At 40.8% G+C, this 16,012-nt stretch overlaps 1 protein-coding gene across 3 annotated transcripts in view; it reads right to left on the reverse strand.

The window, feature by feature from the left end:
- Positions 1 to 3,142: 3,142 nt before the first annotated feature.
- wizb (WIZ zinc finger b) overlaps positions 3,143 to 16,012 on the reverse strand; it is a 33,131-nt gene continuing 20,261 nt past the window's right edge. For 2 of the 3 annotated variants that reach the window (XM_063471289.1, XM_063471288.1), the window contains exons 13-18: positions 15,331 to 15,906; positions 15,018 to 15,229; positions 8,603 to 8,903; positions 8,092 to 8,257; positions 7,275 to 7,646; positions 3,143 to 7,188 (exon numbers count right to left, since the gene is read on the reverse strand). In XM_063471289.1, the coding sequence (XP_063327359.1) occupies positions 7,179 to 7,188; positions 7,275 to 7,646; positions 8,092 to 8,257; positions 8,603 to 8,903; positions 15,018 to 15,229; positions 15,331 to 15,906 (1,637 nt within the window). In that variant the 3' untranslated portion in view covers positions 3,143 to 7,178. The remainder of the gene's footprint in view (positions 7,189 to 7,274; positions 7,647 to 8,091; positions 8,258 to 8,602; positions 8,904 to 15,017; positions 15,230 to 15,330; positions 15,907 to 16,012) is intronic. The other variant, XM_063471290.1, reaches the window with a different exon arrangement.

Here is a 16,012-nt window from a genome sequence, read left to right on the forward strand (position 1 = left end):
GACTGACTGAGTCAGCAGCTAGAGTTTGGTGTAGCTGAAAGGATAAACTGTTTCTCTCACACTGGTGAAGACCCAAAACAGGGTTTTTAAAAAAAGAGTGAAAGAAATAAATGTTAGCTGCTATGTCAAAAATAAACAAGCATAAACAGGGATGTATTTAGACTGCTAGATCAACTCACCATGTACATGGAAAACCCGATCTGCAAAGCTCTCTGATGTGGCTATGTATTTGGGAGATGGATGCTTGGCGTTCATTTAGAGGCATGTTTATCACTTGGGAAATAAAAGTCCAATATTCACTCTCCTTTAGCTGCTGAGTGCTCTGCTTTGTTCAATAGCTCGTTGCTACATTGTTTTTGTTGCTACTGGATAAAAGATGCTAAAGTGCTATTAAGTGCTCCGCAGAGCTACGGGAACTGTGAAGCTGAGTGCAGGTAAACTTTTTCACACAGCACACAGTCAGAGTGCCACCTCTATCAGTTCTAAGATTGTAAGTATCAGGACATAAAAACAATCTGGTCCTTAGCAGGTCTAAAATGAGTTAGGTGCAACCTCGGTGAACAACAACACGACATATTACACCGTGTCATCGTCAGTGTTGGTCAAGTTATTTGAGAAAAGTAATCCTGTTACTTTACTGATTACATATTTTCAAAAGTAATTAATTACTTAGTTACTTTTTAAAAACACGATTTACAACCTGAATAGGTGATAAAGCGATAGATCTTTCAGCCCAGTTCTACTTTTTCTGCATAATCCATCATACAAAATGTAATCAAATGGAAAAGTATCTTTTTAAAAGTTGTTTTATTAGTTTTAATCTTTTAACTTTATGCATCAAGCAAAAATTAAATTATATGCAACATTCTCTGACTGGAAGAAATTTGTTTAACATTTAAACCTATTTTCTGCACATTCCAGCATATAAAATAAAATATTTTTTTTGTGTTTATACTCAGTCTTTCAAATAAATGCAAGTGAAACACACCAGAAAATAAATAAAATCAAAGACTAAGCGGTCCTGTTGCTCTATTTTAACCTGTACAGCAGGTGGAGGTTTGCCCTGGTGCAGGTGTGCCGCAGCGGTCAGTGGAAGAATCCGCGAGTTTGTCTGTGAATTTCCCATTCCGTGGTAGCGTACTCGGTGCTTGCTCGGAAGTTAAGGGGTTTTTTCGCTGTAAAAAGAAGTTTTCTTCCCACGCAGTGAGCAGCGGACGCTAATGTTTTTGTCACTTTTTACGGAATCAAACTCAAAGTAAGGTCAGTACTTCCACGCTTTAAGTGCTGCACGGTCATACTCTCTCCCGCACTCGATATATTATCCATTGTTGATCTGCACACAGCTGTTGCCACGAACGTCGCACTCGCTTACGTCATTGTCATGAGACACTCTCGCAAAAAAATCCCGGTTTTAGTAACGCAGTAACGCAGCGTGCTTATGGGAAAGTAACAGTAATCTAATTACCTTTTTTGCAATAGTAATCCCTTACTTTACTCGTTACTTGAAAAAAGTAATCGGATTACAGTACCGCGTTACTTGTAACGTGTTACTGCCCATCTCTGGTCATCATTTATTTAACAAAAACGAAGCCATAATGCAGAAGCAATGTGTGACAAACTAAATGCACCTTTACAGCTTCCACGGGAATTAAGAGCAGTCAGAGCTGCCAGTCAGATGCACTTGATCAATTGATCATTAGCAGTTGATCAATTAATCACCTCGGCAGCGACCTTAGAAAAGCAATTGTAGCTGCTCGTCAGTCTGGAAAGGGTTCTGAGCCCATTTCCAAATAATTTCAAGTCCATCATTCGATAGTAAGGAAGATTATTTACAAGTGGAAAAGATTCGGGACACTTTCCAATCTTCCCTGAAAAGCACATCCCTGTGAATTCACCCCGAGGTCATACCATGCAATGTCTAGAGAATCTGCAAATAACCCAAGACATACATCTCAGACTCTGCGGGCCTTAGTTAGCGTGTTAAAAGTTCATGAGAGTAAAAAGAAAAGAAAAACACTGAAAAAGGATGGCTTGTCTGGAAGGGATACCAGTAGAAAGTCTCTTCTTCCTAAAAAGAACATGGTTTAGGTTGGCAAAGCAGCATCCGAACAAACACAAAGGGGGTGAAGGGGTGATGATTTGGGTTTGTTTTGCACCCACAGGACCTGGGCATCTTGCAGTCAACGAGTCCAGCATGAACTCCTCCGTATACCAAAGTAATCTGGAGTCAAATAACAGCTAAAACTGGGCTGAAACAAAGTCCTGGAACAGGAAAATGATCCTGAGCACAGAAGCAAATCTAAAACAAAGTGGCTGACAAAGAAAAGAAGCTTAGTGCTGCAGTGGTCCAGTCAAAGTCGACCTGAGCGGAATCTTAAGAGAGCTATCAATAAATGAATTCCTGAAAACCCGTAAAGAAAATTCCTTCACCGTGATGTGAGAGACTCATAAAGTCATACAGAAAACAACTACTTCAAGTTCTCGCTGCTAAAGCTGATTCTACAGGCAGCTGGATCAGGAGCTTTTACATGCTGCTTTTGTATTTTGATTTAGTTTTTTTTTTTTTTTGAGGAATAACACACGTCGTATGTCATGTGTTGACATTAATCTGAAGAAGTGGATAGTTTTCATTATATTGTGTTATAGCTTTTTTCTTTTTATTAACATTGGTCCCATGTATGATGGAGAAATTAGAGCATGCACAAATGTGTCCGCTTCCCCTTTTCACTTTACTCGATTTCCCTTCTGTAAGCTGTCATGATTAAAACCCCCAGAGCAGCTCAGTGTTCAGTTTTAGTTCTTTTCCAGGGGTAAGAATGAAAATTGAAGGCTGTGTATCCACGCCTGCTGAAGCCGTGGCGTTTTGATCCTGATCACCGTTCTCAAGTAACTTTGCTGTTTTATTATTTACGCTCTGTGATTTAGACAGAGATCATTTAAACACTGCTAACTAACATTCCCTCCTGCCACCTACAGCTGGGGTGCATGCCAAACCTGCTTCAAATGAATGCAAACTGGAGCTTGTATTCTAGCTCCCTCTAGCGGTTTGATAAAACAATTAACCAAAAGCTTTAGACACAGCCGTCAAACATCATCGCTGTGTGACGCAACAACGTAACAATAAAGACAAAGATTCGGTGTCTGAAACTGAAATCACATTTATTGTTTGTTCTGGAGTTGATTTACTTAAAACTTAACCCTTTGTGTACAGTACAGTTCTTTTCTCGACTGCATCTTTTTCTTCTCAGTTAACATTGTCATCTATCTTTTTTTTATTAACACACACGCACGCACACTCACACACACGCACACACACGCGCACACACAAAACAGCCAGTTACACCAGCTGAGGCTTAATCGGGTGATCTTAAAAGGGAACTAATAATGCACCGGTCTCCAATTCACACCTCACGCAGCAGTGCAGCCACAAACCTGCAGGAGGCAACAGTGTCTATTACTCTGTGAATGCAGACAGGAAGAAATATCTCACCTTGCAAAATGGTCCCCTTTAAGGCCCGCTTATTAGAGTCCTTTTGATACCAGGACGTGACAATCATATTAAAAGGTCTTCCTCGCGTTCAGTCACTCAACCAGCTCCCGACCTACAACGCACTCGCCAGCACCAAAAGTTTCAGCTTGGAGAGACTAACAGATAAAATAAAAAATACTCTAAGATTCACCTTGCAGGACTGCAAATACAGAAATGCACAGAGCAATAAAAAATACATAGCATCAAATGTTGAAATCAAATCACAATAGAGGAATTAAGATCACTTAATTTTTAAACTACCTCGCTAATAGAACTGCAGACGGCTCTACTAGCATCAACAGTTTCTTAAGTACATGTAGTTACTGTATATAGTATGCATCTATACTCCATAAAAGGGTTAAGGGTATCGTTTGGATCAAACAGTCATGTTTCAAACATGGGCAACACTGGAACAAACTCTAAAAGGTTGCCCGCCTACATGGACCCTTTGAGTTACCGCTTCGGTTCAAGGTTGATATGAGAGAGACTACAGACCTCCGATCCTCAGGAGGCCGAGGTTGACTGCGTTTCTGCATTTGGACTGAGGGCTGACGGTTCTCCAGAGCCCTGCTTTGTAATCAAGTTTGGCTTGTGTTCACGTTTAATTGGAAAAATCTAACCCCCACGGAAACGAGAAGCCGCTTCAGCAGCCCGAGTCTTTAAAACTGGGGGAGCGAACGGCACGTACGGTGGTTGCAGATCCACCGTTGGTTCAGTCCATTGTTCTGCGTGGGGGGCCCTGGGGGAACCCGGTAGCTGTGCAGAGTTTCCTCCACCATCAGGTCCAATGTAAACAGCTTTTACAGAGGCAAGACAGGGAAGTAAACAGGCTCTTTGGCACATCCTAACAAGACGATGGATGCATGTAAGTCCAGACAGGCTCCCACATTTAGTTCGTTTTGACCTTAATGAGGTGTCTTTGTATCGAGCGCGTTTACGTCTGTCTCTTTCTCTTTTAAAATGGGGAAACAAATGCACATTTGCTCTGTATGTACACCGACATACAAACGAACGCGCTGGCATAAAAGCGCACCACCGGCCTATTTTCAAAAACATTCCTAAGTTATACTCTAGCTTTTAAATGACCTAGCTTACCACATTCAGAAGCAACATAATAAATAAATAATTTGGGTTACATTGAAAAAGGCAGGTAGAAAATGGCAACACTGTGAATGGAGATGTGTAACCTTGAACACTGTGGCCTCACGTCTCCGAGATTAAAAAGCAACTGCAGCCCTATCTGTTGAAAACAGCAGGCTGTGGAGTGGTAACATCGTGAAAGATAAAACTGTTACTGGATTTGTAGTACAGGGTCTGTGTTTGATTTGAGTATGAATGTGTGTGTTTAAGGTTTTGACAGGTGCTTTAAGCTACATTCAAGCGAAACATATATTTTGGGGAGAGTATTACTTCATAGAGTAAAGAGTTTCCCTTTTTGGGTGTGCTTCCACTTTTTGTTCCTTCAGTCAGTCGGGATGTGTCTTTGTCAATCCGCATTAGGGATGCACTGACTCCGGGACCTTACAGGTAACATTTTATCTAATTTTGTTTATGTTTTTGTTGTTTTTGGACAGGGGTCGCAAACCTGTGGTTCTTTTGCTCACTTCCTATGACACATTTTTTAAATTTGGCGCCTGAACAATACAGGATTTTTAAGACTGACACCGGTACTGATATTTGGTGCTTTAAAAACTCGAATATTTTTGTGCTTTCAGACACACGAAACATACGCAGATTTGTCTAACATTTGTTATGTGCAATTATTTCTTTGCCCTGCCCGACTCATCGCATCAGCTGGTTGTTGTTTTTATGGTGTTCTATACATTGTAGCCAACAGTGAAGCTGCAGAGTGCCCTCTGGTGGCCAAACTGTGCAACACTCATAACATTCATAACATGAAGGGTGTTTCTCCCATCTCATCTTTAGTTTAATTTTCATTTACTGGTTGTTATAAAGGACAATATAGATATATTATAAATCTATCAGGAAATAGCGGGCTCAACTGGCTGATATCAGTGACCTCAAGTTTAAATTTTTTATTTATTAGCGGATATCAATGTGATCATTTGTAGATCAGATGGTTGATTGCTGTATGTAGCCGAAGGGGGGGGAAAGGAGCACTACCTCCTACTGAACTAGATTTTAGTCAACATTAAATTTAAAATGGGGATTTTTACTTGTACTAATTTTAAAGCTGTTTGGTTGATGTTACTTTATTATCAAAAACGTTTCTAATGCGATTCATTTGCAAAAACGCTAACAGTGGCCTGCATAGCTTTATGTCTAATTTCAAGTAAACACATGCTAATTGAATTTTTTTCCTGTGCTTAATAATTATTTCATTTTGTTGGCAATACAAAATAATAGTAATCAATTTTCATTGTAGTTCTAAAATTTTTATAAATGTTGCAACACAAGAAATTACTGTAGTGCAAAGTTAAAGAAAGGATGATCACCGGTACCTCACACATGATAATTATTTACCATATTAGTAATGTTGGTATGCTAATTTATACTTCACTCATTTCTTTCATTTTTAATTTAGGTTTCATTAAAATCCTCAAATAGGTTTGAACAAAAATTGCTCAAAGTTGTCTCTCTTGACAGTAATGGTTGCAGACCCCCGTTCAAGGAGAACAAAGAAATATTTATTAATTGACTTTTCAATATTTCCAATATTTGTTACCTTAACTTTACTGTCTGGAATATTTATTCAAACTATGCCTAAAAATTTAGTTTATTGAACATTTTCTGATGGATAAACTGAAAATAAATTGCACTTGGGGGAAAACTCCACAGCTGAGCCAGTCAACCAGAAAAATTTGCCTCCTAGGTGATGCTGGCAATGTTTTCCATCGTTTACCTGTGGTCAATTCAAACCACAATATTTCAAAGATCAGGCAGAGTTTGAATTTTTAATTTAAAAATTTAGTGACTTGAGTCTGGTTTTCCCATGCTGTGTCCCTTTAATCACAACAGGTAAATATCGGCCACCGATTCCTGTAAATCCCATCTTATTTGCCAATGAGCAGATATCGTTCAACGAGGCCAATATCAACCAATATCAGTGTTAGGCCCATATATCGGTGCATCCCTATATCATATTAACCTATTCAAATTGTATCATTAAGTGCTGAGTGTCCACATTAAAAGTGCCTTTATTAACACTAAGTGTTATCACATGTTTAAAGTCTGAACCGCAAGACTAGCATGATTAGAACTGTCGCTTAATCTCAGTCAGGACCTTTGGGTGAGAGACTAAGTCAAAGCTACCAACGTGCTGGTAGAAATGGTCAAAATCTCACAGGTCTTTTAATGCGCTGTTCATAAGTAGAAGATTGGAGGGAAGGTTGTAGTAGACAAGGTGTTAAAGTTTAATAAAGGGTTATATTAAACCCTAAATCGCCCAGTGAATGAGAGAGGTACAGTAACGATCCACATCTGAACATTCAATATAAACAAGGCAAACACAAACATTAGTCCATCTCTCCTTATAACCTTGGACATTTCCCGTAATCACCCATCCCTGGTGTGCAGATAAGCCAGCGGAGCTTCGTTCTCATGGCAACGGGACTTAGTAACAGTCTAGAAAGCTGCTTCAAAAGGTGCTTGGGGCTCAGAGGGCTCTTTGGGAGGGAGAATGCTCCTCCTAAACACCACTTTGTGAAGGCCAAAGGACAGAAACGGGTGAACAAGTAGAAACTGGAAGAAATAAAATGAGTACAGGTGATGAATGTGAGCTTACGCTGTCTGGGTGGGGAGAGGAATAGGAGTTGGAGTTAGGGTTGGCTGCTCCTCTGAGACTTGAACTATCTCTGTGGCAGTGATGGCAGGAGAGCACTCGGCCGCGGGCGAGGGGGAGCGGCTCTTGGGAGTCGTGTTGCTGTTTGAGGTGGAAGTGAGAGCCGTTGCGGTAGAGGTGGTTCTGGAGGTAGAGGTGGAGGCTGGGACAGAGGCCTGGACCGGCGCAGGATCGTCAGCTAGGGCAGGTGGTTCGGTGGCTGTTGCTTTGGCAGCAGCGGGCTTGTTGTAGTTCATCTTGAGAATGTGCTGCTGGAGGTGTCTGATCCAGTCCTCCTGCACCGACAGCGGACCGTGGAACTCTACCTCACAGAATCTGATGAACAAAAACACACTTTTTAGGCTGGAAATTATCACTCACAGCGTTACCGATAGCCAGTAAAATGAATGCAACTACTTATGCTCTAACACAAAGAGATAAAACACAATCCGATGCCGTTAAGCCAGATTCTCTGTCTCTCAGGGGCGGCCCATTCTGCCACTTGTGCTGCAGCTATATCAGAACTTAAGCGCTCATTCATGTTCCCTGAAAATCCCAAATGGTTTGCTCTTCTCAATATAGTGCATTAGCAACTAAAAGTGGAGTACTGCTCGGCAGGGCGTGGGAACAGGGATTGCTGCTTGGGGGATTAACAGACTATTTAAAACATAGGCAGACAGTCCTATTAATGCTACAGTCTCCAAATTTCTAATGCTAAGAGCCCTAAACAGTTTTTCCTGGGTCCTGGAAAGCTATATCCCAAGACACAAGTTTCACATACCGGCACTTCAGGGTGTAGAACTTGCCCACCACTTTGACCAGCGGGTAGGAGGGTGGTTTGGGCACCAGGGCGGGGACGGTGCCTGTGCGCGGGGGCTTAGGAGGGCCGCTATCCCTCTCTGTTCCGTCCGGGCAAGATGGGTGCTTCAACGGCCGACGCTCAAAACCTGAGCAAGAGGAGGAGGTAACAAACGAGGTTGGTGCAAAGTAGAGCTGCACCAAAACGCTTCAATGTCAGTATAGCTTAGAGGCAATTCAGTCATTTAAAGTCAAAAGGGGTTCAGTTTTCTGCCTAAACCTAAAAGATGTATAACATTGTAATATTTCCTTAACAATATAATGTAAAATGGTTAAACATTGACTGAAAAAAGGGAAAAATTAGGGTAATTTCGCCTGTCAAGGGCTTGTTAATGCCAGTATTAACAACTGATTTTTTTGAGAATATATAATACATTGTATATGTATGCACCTATGTGATTGAGAGCCAAGACATATGCTCTATCCTCACGTACCTCTAGGCAGGCGGACATTGAGCTCACTGCGCGCCACCTGTGCTTGAAGCGGGTGGCTGCTGCCGAGCCGCGAGAGACTGGGACTGCTGCGACCAGCCCTGATGGGAGCACCCTGGAAGTTGGTACCAGTTTCTTCCTCTGCAGTCTTGGAAGAGCCCTGGCTGACCTCGTGGCTCAGTGGACGCACCAGGCTGACAGCCAAAGAAGAAGACCACTGAGAGGAGGAGGAGGAAGAGGAAGCCTTCTGCGATGAGATGGGGAGGATATGATCAGAATCCGCAGTGAGCGGTGAGCTGCTCTTCTGGAACATGGAAAAAATGAGTGATCCTATCAGCAGTAAATTACAAAAAGACTGGCGAGTCCTGGTATACTTGTTACCATGTAAACAGAAACACTGGCACATTAACAAAAGTAAATAAGAACCCAAATAAGACTTTGAATTTCTTCCTATATACCAATAAGGCATATGAACAGAGTAAATATGTAACTTGGAAGCTAGAGTTAGCTTAGTTTCAAGCAAAAAAGTAGAAAAACGGTTAGCTAGGCTGGCTCTATCCAAAGGTAACAAAATCTACCACCAGTTCCTCTAAAGCTCATTACTTACTAATTAAAAAGTTATGTGACTTTTTTTGAAGTCATTTTGGGGAGGATATCTGCCAACAATTTCCTGGCCCAGTGCTGGGACTGACTTGCTAATTTAAGCTAGCCTGGAACTAGCATTAGCCTCCTATTTAGTGCAGAGACAGTATTTAAACTACTATAATTTTTGTTGTTTTATCTTCACTTTCTTTAATTTAAGTGAGTTTATATCATCATCATCTGTGTATCTATCTGTGCTGTAATTAGCCCCTTTCAAGTACACAGCACCCATATTGGTAGGGTTCATAAGTACCTGGACACAAATTATTCTCAGCAGCTGTTAATCAACGCAAAGTTAGTTAAAAGATGATCACCTGTGTCTGAGAGGTATGAGGTGACATTTATTTATTTATTTATTTATTTTTGAAAAAAAAAACCATTTAGATTAATACTGACTTTGTCTTTTCATAATCTGACAAGTCCTGTGCTCAATTTTGTCCAGTTCTGACACTTTTTACTTTACAGTATTGTAGGGTGGCTCAAACTATTTGTACTTTTCTGCATTTATAATTACATCAATTCTAACAAGATTCCCAGAACCACTGGCTGATCCACCTCTCAGTGTCAGGTCTTTGTTAGATTTCTTAAGGACTTCAGCTATAGGTTGTTTTTTAAGGCCCACTACATTTGTCCTCCAGTTGTCCAGTTTAATCAATTTAAGAACACACAGTTTTAGCCTAATTATTTGGGGGGTTCACCTTGTTGGTACAAAAATACTATTTTATGTCTCTCAAACTGTGTAATCTTTGACATTTTTAATAGATTCAGTTAAATAATGGGGAAAATTTTGTTTTTTGCAACAGGCTAGTTGGTTCTTTGCTAAGTTGTCCGTTATGTGTAGACACAACACTGGTTCATCCCTTGAGCTGGTCAACAAAGAAATGTTCAAAGACCTTCAGAAAGCCTGGAAAACTACTGGACTCCTTGGAAGCAAGATATATAGAAATGAGGGGGTGGCTCAAGACTTTTGTACAGAATGTTTAAGCCCTTAAAATCTGAGCACTACATGTTAAAGGGTTTTATCTCCCACCTAGTTCTTTCAGCACTTATGCAAAAAATGTGTAATCATGCACATAATTACAATAATTACAGTCTGGACAGTGCATCTAACTACAACCAATCTAGTTGTGTTAATGAATTAGGCAGCTGTAACAGAAAAGATTTTCTCTACTTATTTTAAAATTACCGTATTACACACTATATATCCAGATGTCCCTGCTGACCTTTCTCTCACACCTGTCATGTATAAAGCACTAATTAGAAGTCTGATTACAATAAAAGCACTTAGAAATTAACAGACCCTCCAATGAGCTTTACAAAGCAAATGGATGAAAAAATGTGAATAATAAGGAAGGCAAAAGATCTGCAGACATATGGGGACCTAATTTGGGCTTCTACTGACACCTGTGCATCAAATAACGGGAACCTATAGCTGAGCTGAGCATCAGACTCACTCTATTAACACGGATAACTGCAGATATGGATAACATTCAAAACTCACTGATGGAGTTTCAACCATCAGTGAAAACCACAACCCTAGCCATTGTTATTTTGGAGACCAGCAAAAAGGTTAACACTTTATAACACAGTGGGTGACTAAGGGTGTAATTCCCCTGCAATAAAATTTAATTTCAGTGTATTTTATTTGAAAGTGCAATGTAACAATATTTACCTACAAATTCCTTAAAGGCAGGAATGCCAGAATAAGGTGGTAACAAGTCAGGTTTTTACAGGAAGAAATTAAATAATCATACTAGTAAGTACATTTAAGTACTACGTATGCAATTATAGGTAGTACATGAGTAATTTTAAGCATAGCATAACCTAAGGTATTTTACAGAAAATAAAACAAATTGTAATGTAATGTAATTACATCTAAGTACTGCATAAGTAATTTAAAGTGGTGTACAAATTTATTGCAATTTTGGAGAAATGCAAACAATATTTCCCCATCTTACATCGTACATCGTTTTGGGGTGAGGGTCCTATTATGGGTGAATTAAACCACTGTTAAAACATAGCTTTTAAAGAAAAGGAGTGTCTATTTTCCTGTAAAATACCTGGAAGTTAGGCAATGCCAAGACTCTCCATAATATCACCCGGATGTTGAAAAGCACAGCATTCGATGCAAGACGGGAAAATATTATGTTTTACTGCAAACCTACCAAGACATTCTGCAGTTATTAAAACTACTTACAGAACTATTTGTCTTCTTTCCTGTAAAATACCTTAAGTTATGCAACACTTTAAATTACTCATGTACTACCTAAAACTATTTACGCAGTACTTAAATTTACTTACAGTATACTAATTTTTCTGTTTCCTGTAAAAATCTGGCTAAAAAACTTATTCCAGTGCACTTACCTTTAAATATTTATAGGTAAATATAATTAAAACAAATAATAATGTGATTCCATTTAATGTGCTAAGTATGTGCTGCGATTGTGTCTATGTGTTTGTGTGGCAGGTACTAGCCAAGATATGCTCTGGCGCATGACCCCAATGAAACTAACTAGCTAACTAGCTTTTAGCTAAATATACTGAAGAGACACGGCCTCTGGGTCTGAAAAGTCAAGCAAATGGGAAAGTGCCTTAAACCTGCATTTTGAATAGGCGCTGAAGGAATGTGCGGCTGCATAATGATTGTAAGTCAGAATGTATAAAAGTCTATTGAGAAAATGACCCTTGATCTATAAGCTCATTAAACGCTTTTCTAATGAGTTTACCGCCTAAATTGCTAGTTTCAGGTTCTGATTCATATACCTCACTGTTCTTGTTGGGAAGTATGCTCCCATTTACAGTAAAACAGACAATAAAGCTGGATATGGGCAGATCCACTCTTCACTTGTGTCATCTAGTCTCAAAGAATACACACTGTTTGCTATAGCATACAGATACAAAGTTTTTGTAAATAAATACAACCTCAGAAAATACATTTTAATGATGTCAAACTTCCTTTTAGAAGAGTAGTCTACCCAACATTTGCCTAAGAAAACAGCACATATACTATGAAGAAAATCTAAGAATCATTCCCCCAAATATCAACAAATCTCCAGCTTTAAATGTCACACAGCTGAGACACTGAAACTAAAGAGGCGACTTCTGCGACAGCACAGTTGGCCCAAGCAGACCTTAAAATCCACGATGATGTACTCGAAGAAACACTGAAGGCTTTGATGGGGCTCTTATGGTCCCCCGACTTAAATCATTGGAAACCTGTCATGCTGTGTACGCAACCGAGCCGAAAAGATCTCCAAGGACGAGTGACTGATCTCTCAATCAAGGACAGAAAGGTTTAGCTCGCTACAGAAAGTGTTAGAAAGGCCTCTTTATCCCCCAAATAGCATTACTGCCAACTGACTAGTGGCAAAACTTTTTGGCAAAACAGCTCAAATTAGATCAGTTATCCCAAATAGTGCCTGGATCAGCAAACTTACTTATATAAGTTATATTAGCCTTACTGACTGGTCAGAATGTGTTGGTCTACATGCCTAAAAAAAACAGCTATCATCACAGAAGTTGTCCGAATATGGGCTTTCAAAACGTGTGCTAATGCGGTATTTCTTCATCCAAGGCAGTCCAGGCTCACTGGGTTGATGACACCATTACTGTTTTGGGTTTTTTTTTTCCTGTGATACTGGTTAGAATCATTCCAACATATCATACCAGTAAAGTGTAGAACCAGACAAATACTGAATTTCTGGAGCCAGTGTTAACAGAAGCATCGGGGGCGGTGACCCCCATTACAGCCAGCGGCAATGATCACAAACTGAGAGACGGAACAAAAGATGAAACAGACAAATAAGACACAGGCCATACCTTTCCGATATGAAGTCTATACCTGCTTACAAATAGCCATATTTACTCCACTTTAAGACTTTAAGGAAAGTCTGAGTGCTGTGGTTCATGCATTTAATGTCTACCTACAGTGATGTGTGTCTTGAGCCACCACTCATTTCTTTATGTTTTGTTTCTAAGGAGCCAGACCTTCTTGCAATTTTGTAAAGTGGTCTTGTCATGGTGTGCAATGAGTCATTTTTTTAAAGCAGAGCAGATGAAGAGTATCTCAAAGTCGTGTCCTTAAGAAACAGAAAAATCCAGCAAAGGGATGACACACGACTTGAGAGATGCATCTGGACTTTTAACTGATCCATCTACTGTTCAGAAATGCTCTCAGTGGAAGGGTGGCTGTCAAGAAGCCATTCTTAAGGAAGGGAAACGGAAAAAAGCTGATGTTATGCCAAATTACACAAGAATCTGAACAAAAATCAGTCTGATAAGACTGATGAATCTTTTTTTTGTTCTAATTAACATTAATATATATGGAAGAAGCAGTGGAGGCTTCATTTTGCTATACGACAGTCATACTAAGTATACCTGGAAAATCCAAAACAGAACAGCATCAGTCGTGGATTGGCCTCCCCAGAGCCTGGACCTCAACATTACTGAAGGAGTGTGGGATCATTTTGACAGAGAACAGAAGGAAAGGCAGAAACATCCAAAGAAGAGCTTTGAATGTCCTTCAAGAAGCCTGGAGAACTATTCCTGAAGACTACTTGATAAGAAAGCTGCCTAAATATTACTTAAATATTTACATTGATGCTTGTTAGAATTGTACAAATTCTGATTTTGCCTCATGAATGTTTGCACGTTTCAAAACATCACTGCATCTATTTTCCATTTCCTTTTACTGTTTTCATTTTTCGTATTCTTTGTGTTGTTAAAGCATTGAACCCATTTATGACTGTAAACTTAATTTAGTATATAAAGACGTGTTTTTGCTAGTCACTATTAGCTTCAAGCTAACATTAATGGGGTGTTTTTCCCTGTGAACTTTTATAAGTGGATAAAATCTCCCCCTAATTCAAAGATGTCACGGTATAATAAACTGTTCTTTATGTCAAACATATTAAGCAATAGGAAATAAAAGTGACACGTCCTTTCCACTGAAAAGGTCAAATAGTTGCCCAGGTTTATTAGCTCACTAATAATATTAATGGTATTTATATTATTACACCCTTTTTAACCATGACATCAGTCATTACTTAGGCCAATCAAATCCTACAGCGAGGTTGGTTTGACTACGTCTGTATGAAAAAATAATATGATTACAAGGACATTTAAAAGGTAATCCATTTTGTATGTGTGTCACATCACCACTCAGGGAAAAGGTGTGACAGTGACGCAAATGCACCAGAAACTAATTCAGGCGGGGAGGGAAAAAAGGGGAAAAAAAACATACATTTTCTTCTATCAACAGCATGCCATAATTTATCTGAAGATGAAACATAAGCTGCCAGGCACCCTGGTTACTATGGCAACTATCAAGTCAATAGCTGAGTTGTTCTGGCATCTGTCCCCACAGTGATTTTTGCTTGGTGTAAAAGACACAGGATCTACAGTAAGGCTCAAAGCTGCGAGACTACACGTCTGAGGCTTTCCGTGACACAAAATGTCTGTCGTGCCACCAGCTGGGGCTCGTTAGATCTCCGAGCATGACGCCTATTCAAAGACACTGAGAGGAAAGTGAGTGTGTCAGGAAAGTAGCACAGTGGGTTATGATCTCTCGCTGCATAGCTGTGACACTTTTGTCTGAGGCGCGGGCTCCTCCGCTTACAACTCCCAGTTTTTTTGTTTTAAAATCAAATGTTCACAGCAGTCACAACGGGCTTTGAAGTATCACAGGCCTAAAATAAGACCAAGCGGCTCGGCTTGCTGCACTGATCTGAGTTATTCGGCTGAAATGCGTTACCAAAGACTGACTGCCACTCCTCACCTTCTTTAGGGCGGTGCGGTTACCCTGCATGTAGCTGCGGTGCATCTCCAACACCTTTTGCGGCCTGCTGCGCATCCAAGCGCTAAGCGTCTCGATAGGGGATCCATTTACACACCACTCGGTCACGCCAAACTGCCTCAGGTGGGCTCGCGCGTGGCTGGCTAAAGCCTTACGGTTCTCAAAGAAGAAGCCGCACAGCTCACAACTGGGATCTGAAAAATACAGGGAAGGAGTAAAGAGAAGACCTTTTCTTAGCGGATAATGATCGGTATCAGATGAAGTTCAGGGCAAGTGGAGAAAAACTGCATCTTACCCTGGTGTGCATGCTTGTCTGGGGAAGGTTTTCTTTTGAAGGAGAAATCATGTGGAAGGGATGAGAAAGTCTTAAGCTGATGTGGAGATGAGTGCGCAGTCTCCGCTGACTGGGCCTCCTCAGACAGAGGCCTTTTCCCCAGTGGGGACATCCTGAAAAACCTCCCTGCAGATGGGGTAGCAGATGGGCCCACAGACCCCACACCCTGCTTATGGAGCCTTGACCCTGACTGCAGCAAGCTGAGAGGAGATTTACGGAATTTGGAGGACTGGTAACCTAAAGCGCCCAAACCCTCGGAGCCGCTGGCGCCCCCTGTGCTCTCCCAGGAGGGACTGTTCGCTCCATGGCTGGACTCTTTCTTCACTCCTTGGTCTGACTGCGAGGAGCCACCCACCCCTCTCTTGTGCATAACCTCCCTCAGGGTGTCGATGGGCGAACCATTGACGGACCACTCTGTGATGCCCATCTGTCGCAGGTGGGAGCGGGCGTGGCTAGAAAGGCCTTTGCGATTCTCAAAATATTCCCCGCAGAACTCGCAACGGATATCCCTCGTAGGCTCCACCTCATGGGCCATGGCTAAAGAGACACCAGGTGAAAATGTGCACTCTGTTGTCACATACAGTGGATCACACACGACTACCGAATACAGTTATTTTTACCAGGAATACACTACATTTACATG

Source organism: Pelmatolapia mariae, linkage group LG4 (assembly GCF_036321145.2).
Source record: "Pelmatolapia mariae isolate MD_Pm_ZW linkage group LG4, Pm_UMD_F_2, whole genome shotgun sequence".
In the NCBI taxonomy this organism is placed as follows: domain Eukaryota; kingdom Metazoa; phylum Chordata; class Actinopteri; order Cichliformes; family Cichlidae; genus Pelmatolapia; species Pelmatolapia mariae.